The sequence below is a fragment of the Macadamia integrifolia genome, unplaced genomic scaffold (assembly GCF_013358625.1).
Source record: "Macadamia integrifolia cultivar HAES 741 unplaced genomic scaffold, SCU_Mint_v3 scaffold520, whole genome shotgun sequence".
Taxonomy (NCBI): domain Eukaryota; kingdom Viridiplantae; phylum Streptophyta; class Magnoliopsida; order Proteales; family Proteaceae; genus Macadamia; species Macadamia integrifolia.
Window position 1 is genome coordinate 20665 of NW_024870470.1, and position 7637 is coordinate 28301.

The window sequence follows — 7637 nt, forward strand, 5'->3', positions numbered from 1 at the left end:
CTGTTAGGTGACACGATCATGGAAGGTAAAGGTAGATGTTTTGGGTATATGTGGTGAAGATTGATGGAAGCACCAATGAGTAGCAATTTGATGCAAATTGAAAGTGCTAAGAGAACAAGGGAAGGCTGAAAGGGTAGGGTTAAAATCGTGAGAGAAGACAAATGCTTAGGTTAACAGAAGAAATAGACCTAAATCAAGGGAAATTGAACGTGCCGGCTCTCTCAGCTGTTGAAGTCTTGGGCTCGTTGTGGCTTAAACCTGGGATAGAGTCCTACTTTCACCCTCCCCTCTCCTTTTAGTCTCCCCCCGGCACCCCCCCTTCCAAAAAGAAAAATACTCCAAGTGATGGCAATCAATTTCATATGACAAAAAAAATAAAAATAATAATAATAAATAAAGAACTGCTGCAAGTGTTTAAAAATGTGTGGTCTTTTTTTTTTCCCCCCCTTTTAGTTAATGTTTAAGTTGATCTGAAGCAAATGCTCAAGGCCAATGAGTGTTGATTAAATATGGTAGAAGAGTTGACTGTTATTATCACCTTTGCTGTGATAGATGCTTCTTATTCTATAAATTTTATATCAGCTAAATAGTGTCCCTCATTTCTTTTCACAGATACGGATTCAAATGGCACAATAGATCCAGAAGAGCTGAAGCATTGTTTTCATAAACTGGAGATATCTTTCACTGAGGAGGAGATCAGTGATCTCTTTGAAGCATGTGATGTCAATGAGAACATGGGTATGAAGTTCAACGAGTTCATTGTTCTCCTCTGCCTCGTCTATCTTCTCAAGGAGGATCCAGCAGCTCTTCATGCTGTATCCAAAATATGGCTTTTTATTCTCTACTAGTTTTCTTGCATTTGATTATTTCTATATGATATATATGTCTTTTTTGGTAAAAATATGATGTATACATGGCATGTGTCTGTTTTCTGAATATTAAGCCGAACTCTTTTTTTATTTAACATTTCCAGGCATATGGTGAAATTTAATACCATAGTTTGTTAATTATGTTGAAGTAACTTGTATTCCTTTATGTAGAACCTCTATTTTGACTCATTTTTGAGTTTCAGCATACCATTCCGGACTCTGCATTTGTATTTTATTTCCCCAACAACCAGGTGGTTGCATTTGCACCACAACCTGAACTAACTAGTCAAATAGTGGCTTATCTATAGATAAAGATAGGAAGGAAGGGTTGGTTATTTGTTTGGATACCCTGCCCTTCTTCATTCCTTTGTTGTAGGTTAAGAGAAAGAGATTCCTCTCCTTTCCTGAGTTAATATCTTCCTCTTCTCTTTCCTGTTTTTCTCTCTCCTGCCTTTCTTTCCATTTGGCCTTGTTTCATTTGCCCTTGCTCAAGTTGTTATATATATTAGTTCTTTTACATGCAGGAAGGTGCATCTCTTCCTTGTGTGTGGAATTCATGTGATTGGGTCCTAGTTGTCACAGCGTCTAGAACCTCTAGGCGACCCAAGGTGTTGTAGGGGGTCTGGACACAAGGCGACCAAGGCGCCTGGACACCAACGCCTTGACAACTATGTATTGAGTAAAGACTTTCTACTTGGGCCTCATCCTGAGAACGTGCTTGATAATTATCTTCTATTTGGTGATCCTAATTGTTTAACTATTGGCATGATTAGGTGTTCAGGAGTATAGGTCTTGAAAAACTGCACTTGTTACCAGTACTGAATGATTTTTCAATGTCCATGGGATGTTCATGAAAGCTAGGGAGAACACAATATTTCCATCTTCAGCACTTGTTCTTTTGCTACTTTTAACACAAATGTAAAGCTTTCAAGTCCTTAAGTTTCCTTGACCAAATTGCTAGAAATCACAGATGGGATTGCCAGATCTGGAGGCGACGTTTGAAACGTTAGTTGATGCATTTGTTTTCTTGGACAAGAATAAAGATGGTTATGTCAGCAAAAATGAGATGGTGCAGGCCATAAATGAAACTAGTTCAGGGGAACGCTCCTCCAGTCGAATAGCAATGAAGAGATTTGGTCAGTGATCCCTCTCTCTCTCTCTCTCTCTCTCTTATACGTGCCTTTGGCATACATGATATATAGAACAGTGACATGCATCTGACATATGAACCAGAATTTGTGATCTGGATGACCTTTCTCGGCCATTTGGCTAAGATCTAGTGCACTGACACAACCACTAGTACTTAAAGATGTTGGTGCAAGCTTGACCCAAAAAGCCCAAGACTGCCTGAAATTCCCATACTTGGGCTGGACTTTCGGCTCGCAAGCTGGATTAGAGTTGGAAATCCAGGCCCAAGGTTAGGCAGGGCTGGCCGTTTGGGTAAGGGTCGAGTCCATTGAGAAATATGCCATTTAAGTGGAATAGTTGCACTCCTCAGTAGTACTAAGTGTCCAAAATACCCTTAGACTCGAGATTGGTCCATGCATATTATATATATATGTTGTAATAACGGGTTTTATGGGTTTTAGGGAAAGTGTCAGTTACCAAACAGACCTTAAGGGGTTTAAAGATCTTTGTAATTCTCTAGAACCTTTTCTCCATTATTATAAATAAAGAGGGCTAGTGTCATATTAGATACAAGTCATTACCTCATTCAGTGTGGTATTAGAGCCATAAGATCCGAAACCCTAAGGGCTCTCCCGCTTCTCCATCTCTTTTCCTCTTTCTCATTTCTCTCTCTCTCTCCTTGCCTCCCTCTGTCTATCTTCATCTGCTTCTCTCTCGTGGTGGAAGTTTCTTAAACCACCAAGAGGGTTTCTAGCCTCTATCCATCCTTCCCCTGAACTCTCAGACTCTCTTCTACAATGATCTGAGAGACGCAGAACCTTTTTTTCATCACTTTTTCAGAGTTTTCTCTCTGAGAACGTTTTTTCATTGTCGGGATGCTTTTTTCTGCTCGATGCTCCGATTGTCTTAATGTTTGTTGCGATTGGTGCCTCTTATCCTTGTAATGGTATGTACCGACCACTTTTTCGTTTGAGGTTTCTGTTTTAGAGCTATCCCCAAAATCGTTTTCTAAGGATTTTACCCTTTATCGATTTTTGGGTTTTCTAGGTTTTTCTGGTATTTTGGTGTTGTCTCTATCTACGGCTAGCGTCTCTTCTATTTGCACAACCCCCTTGAGTAGCAACCATGCCTACTAGCTCATCTGCTTCTACTGGCAGAGACACCATGACTCTTCCTACCTTTCCTCGTGCTATCAAGCTTGATGGCACAAACTACCTTTTGTGGTCATGCTCGGTCTCCATCTCCATCAAGTCTCGTGGCTATTACGGGTACCTCACTGGAACCACGAAGCGACCGACCACCGGTACTGAGATTGACAAGTGGGAGTGTGCCAACTCTCTGGCTATGGCCTTCCTTGTCAACTCCATGTTGCCACAGCTTTCGCATGGCTATTTCCTCTTGACTCCACTATGAAGATCTGAAAGTTTGTCCAGGATATCTATTCCCAAACAGGGAATGATCTCAGGTCTTTGAGCTTCGCCAGAAGGTTCGTGATTAGAGATAGAGAGGGCTCACTCTGTCACAGTACTATTATGATTTCTATGAGGAGTATACTCCTTCCACCCCTGGAGATGTCACCAAGTTTCAAAAGCGAGAGGACAAGATCAGGGTCTATGACTTTCTGGCAGGTCTGAATGTGGAGTTTGATCAGTTACGGTCTCAGGTTTTGAGTTGTGACCCCTTTCCTACCTTGGATCAAGCCTATGCTGTGATCCAACTTGAGGACATTCGACGTACCACTATGCTTCCACAGCAAGCTGCCACTCCTTTTTCATTGATACATTCTAATATTTGGGGTCCATCCCGCTATGTGTCTGTCAATGGTTATAGGTGGTTTGTCTCTTTTATTGATTTTCATTCTAGGACTACTTGGGTTTATATGATACGAACCAAGGGCGAGACCTTCTATTGCTTTCAGCAGTTTCGCCGCATGGTTCAGATTCAATTCGGTGCTACCATTAAGATCCTTCAAAGCGACAATGGCCGGGAATACTTTGAAGGGTCCTTTCAAGCTTACCTTTCTGATCTTGGGATGATTCATCAAACTAGTTGTGTGGATCCTCCAGCTCAGAATGGGGTTGCTGAGCGGAAGAATTGCCACCTTTGTGAGGTAGCATGCTCTCTTATGTTTGAGATGCATGTTCCTCCCTAGTACTCGAGCGACACAATTCTCATTGTTGCCTTTCTTATCAACCGAATGCCTTCTCAGGTCCATACCTTCCGCTCCCCTCTGGATCTTCTCCAAGGTTCCATTGCTTTTCCTGTTCCTCCGAAGGTATTCAGTAGTGTTTGCTATACTCGCGATCATCATCCTAATGAAAGTTTGATCATCGTGGTCTCCGATGCATTTTTCTGGGGTATGCTCCTACTCAGAAAGGCTATCGGTGTTTTCATCCTCCTACTCGGCATTGGTTTGTGACTATGGATGTTGTCTTTCACATATCTACGTCATACTACACTGCGACACCGCTTCAGGGGGAGTCTCCTTCCATTGTAGAAGATGTGTCGCCGTCTCTGCCGTCCCTTGAAATTGCTATCCCTGCTAGTTTCCCGTTTTAGGGGGAGATTGACACTCCTACTTCTACTTCACCTCGGCCGAAGATACGTGTGTATAGTCGCAGAGAAAAAACTTAGACCACTACACATCCAACATCTACCCTACCATGCCAGTGGTCTTCTCTCGCGCTTGATCTTGTCCCCTTAGACCCTTGTAATTCTCCTTCTCCTTCTGTTGATCAACCTTTTGAGTTGCCTATTGCTGTTCATAAAGGCATTAGGTCTTATATTTTACATCATATTGCTAAACCTGTTTTTTATGACTCACTCTCTCCTTCCTACTATAGTTTTGTATCTTCTCTTTCCTCTGTGTCCATTCCTCATACCTGGCAGGAAGCAAGTGCAAACTCACAATGGCAGGCAGCTATGGTTGAAGAGATGCAGGCTCTGAAGAAGAATGACACATGGGATCTGGTGTATCTTCGCTCACAAAAGAAGACAATTGAGTATAAATGGGTCTTCATAGTAAAACAAAAGGTTGATGGTATAGTGGATCAGTACAAGGCCAGACTTGTTGCCAAAGGCTTCACACAAACTTATGGTATTGACTATCATGAGACTTTTGCTCCAGTTGCTAAAATAAACACAATTCATGTTATCTTAGCTTATGCCGCCAATTTAGATTGGGATCTCCAGCAGTTAGATTTGAAGAATGCCTTCCTTCATGGGGAACTTGAGGAGTAAGTGTATATGGACATTCCTCCTAGGTTCACTTGCTCCAAAACCCAAGGGAAGGTATGCAAGCTGAAGCGTGCTCTGTATGGGCTGAAACAACCCCTCGTGCTTGGTTCGGATGTTTCCATATGGCTATGGTCACTACAGGTTACTCTCAAAGCAATGCCGACCACACTCTATTCATCAAGAGATCTGATGGGAAGATAGCTATCCTAATAGTCTATGTAAATGATATTGTCATTACTGGTGATTATCTGGCAGAAATCTCTTGCCTCAAGAGATACTTAAGCGAGAAATTCTAGATCAAAGACCTAGGACAACTTCGTTATTTCCTCGGCATTGAAGTTGCCTGGTCTTCTCGTGGGATCTACTTGTTTTAGTGGAAGTATGTGCTTGATCTTCTCTCTGAGACAAGCATATTGGGATGTAAGCTGGCAGACACTCCTATTGAAGCTAATGACCACCTGAGTAGCAAAGAAGGTGATCTGATAGATAAAGGGAGATATTAAATATTAGTGGGGCAGTTGATCTATCTCTCTCATACACGCCTTGACATAGCATTTGTTGTCAGCCTGGTTAGTCAGTACATGCATGATCCCTACTCGACTCACATGGAAGTTGTGCTGCATATTCTTCGGTACTTGAAATCTGCTTCACGATGTGGCATCGTTTTTTCTCCTCATGATCACCTTAAGGTGGAGGCCTTCACAGAAGCGGATTGGGCAAGTTCCCCTGATGACCGTAGGTCTACTACTAGTTATTGCACCTTTGTTGATGGTAACCTTGTTACATGGCAAAGCAAGAACTAAGCCGTGGTTGCCTGTTCAAGTGTTGAAGCAGAGTTCCGTGCTATGGCACATGGTATTTGTGAGCTCCTATGGCTTCATGGTCTTCTCACTGATTTGGATTTTCCTGCTACCCTTCCTATGAAGCTCTTTTGTGACAGCAAATCTGCCATTAGCATTGCTCACAACCCTGTCCAGCATGATCGAACCAAGCAATGTGGAGATTGATCGACACTTCATCAAAGAGAAGCTAGATATGGGCCTTATCAGTGTGCCTTTTGTTCCCAATAATGAACAACTGGCTGATGTATTTACTAAAGGTCTTAGTAGTAAGATGTTCCTATTATCTATAAGTTGGGCATATGTGATCTATGCATCAACTTGAGGGGGAGTGTTGTAATAATGGGTTTTATGGGTTTTAGGGAAAGTGTCAGTTACCAAACGGACCCTAAGGGGTTTAATGGTCATTGTAATTCTCTAGAGCCTTCTCTCCATTGTTATAAATAAAGAGGGTTAGTGTCATATTAGATACAAGTCATTACCCCATTCAACAATATATATATATATATATATAGTGGCTTGGCATAGCCTAAGGCTGGAAAAACTGGCTGTGGGATGAGCAGCAAGGACCCTAGGATGACTCGACCTGGTTGCCCATCTCTATAATGAATCCAAGCCTGGTACTCTTTGGTATCGTACAAGGTTTCTGATTACTTGGGACTTTGTCCATGTATTCACCCTCTAGCTCTAGGGCCAAAATGGGAACCCCCCCCCCCCTTCTTTCTTGCTTGACCATTACAATATCAAACTTATTATTTCAATATTTTTTGCTTCACTATTCATTTTTTACCATTAAGAAAATTGCTGATGTGTTTTCTATCAGGGTTCGTGCTATTTTCTCGTTGACCATTTAGTTTGTTAACGTTTCTCTGATGCAAATGGATATGGACCTTCCCTTAAATCTAGTACTTATTCCGACTAATCTCATGATTTTCTGTGACCCTCTTCATTATAAACCCCTCCCCCCTTTTTTTCTCCATTTTATGCAGAGGAGATGGACTGGGATAGAAATGGAATGGTGACCTTCAAGGAGTTTCTTTTTGCTTTCACCAGTTGGGTTGGGATAGATGATGTTGATGAAGATGGAGAAGAGAGTTTAAATTGAAATCAGGGGACAAACAATCTTGGGGGCACTTTTCCTACACTTTCTAGTGGTACTACGAACTAGCCATTACTTAGAGTGGTCAAGTTCTGATGTATGGTTATAGTTTCCATTTAAAATGATGGACAAGTAAAACATCCAGAATCAGTGCCACTACTTCTCCGTCTATGTTTTCTGAATTTTGTTGTAAATATTCTAAAACTAGTAGAACTCAGCAGAGTCACAATAAGAGACTATAGACTTATTCAGTGGATTCTAGAAGTCTGCATACTGTCATTTTTGCGTATGTAACTGCAACCTTCTGATTTTTTTCCCCCCACCCGCAACAGGACCCTTAATTCTCTACTGTGCTGAGTGCAGGTCCTCTTTTAGTTCAATTTCCATCCAAAGTGTAAAGATCATCTGAAAGTTCAGTAACTTGTGAGACATCTATAATGAACTCCAACCACACACCACCACCCC

At 41.7% G+C, this 7637-nt stretch overlaps 1 protein-coding gene across 1 annotated transcript; it reads left to right on the forward strand.

The window, feature by feature from the left end:
- The first annotated feature begins 18 nt into the window (after window positions 1-18).
- LOC122069011 (probable calcium-binding protein CML21) lies at window positions 19-7451 on the forward strand. The gene is made up of 4 exons (XM_042632932.1): window positions 19-25; window positions 613-815; window positions 1831-2005; window positions 7063-7451. Exons 1-4 carry the CDS (start codon window positions 19-21, stop codon window positions 7176-7178), a joined length of 501 nt encoding a protein of 166 aa, XP_042488866.1. The 3' UTR covers window positions 7179-7451.
- The last annotated feature ends 186 nt before the right edge of the window (window positions 7452-7637 follow it).

Bases quoted from the DNA above. Each gene is read 5' to 3' on its own strand.
- LOC122069011 (XM_042632932.1), top strand. The intron at 816-1,830 runs GTATCCAAAATA...CCAAATTGCTAG, and splicing joins ATCCAGCAGCTCTTCATGCT to AAATCACAGATGGGATTGCC. The intron at 2,006-7,062 runs GTCAGTGATCCC...CATTTTATGCAG, and splicing joins AATAGCAATGAAGAGATTTG to AGGAGATGGACTGGGATAGA.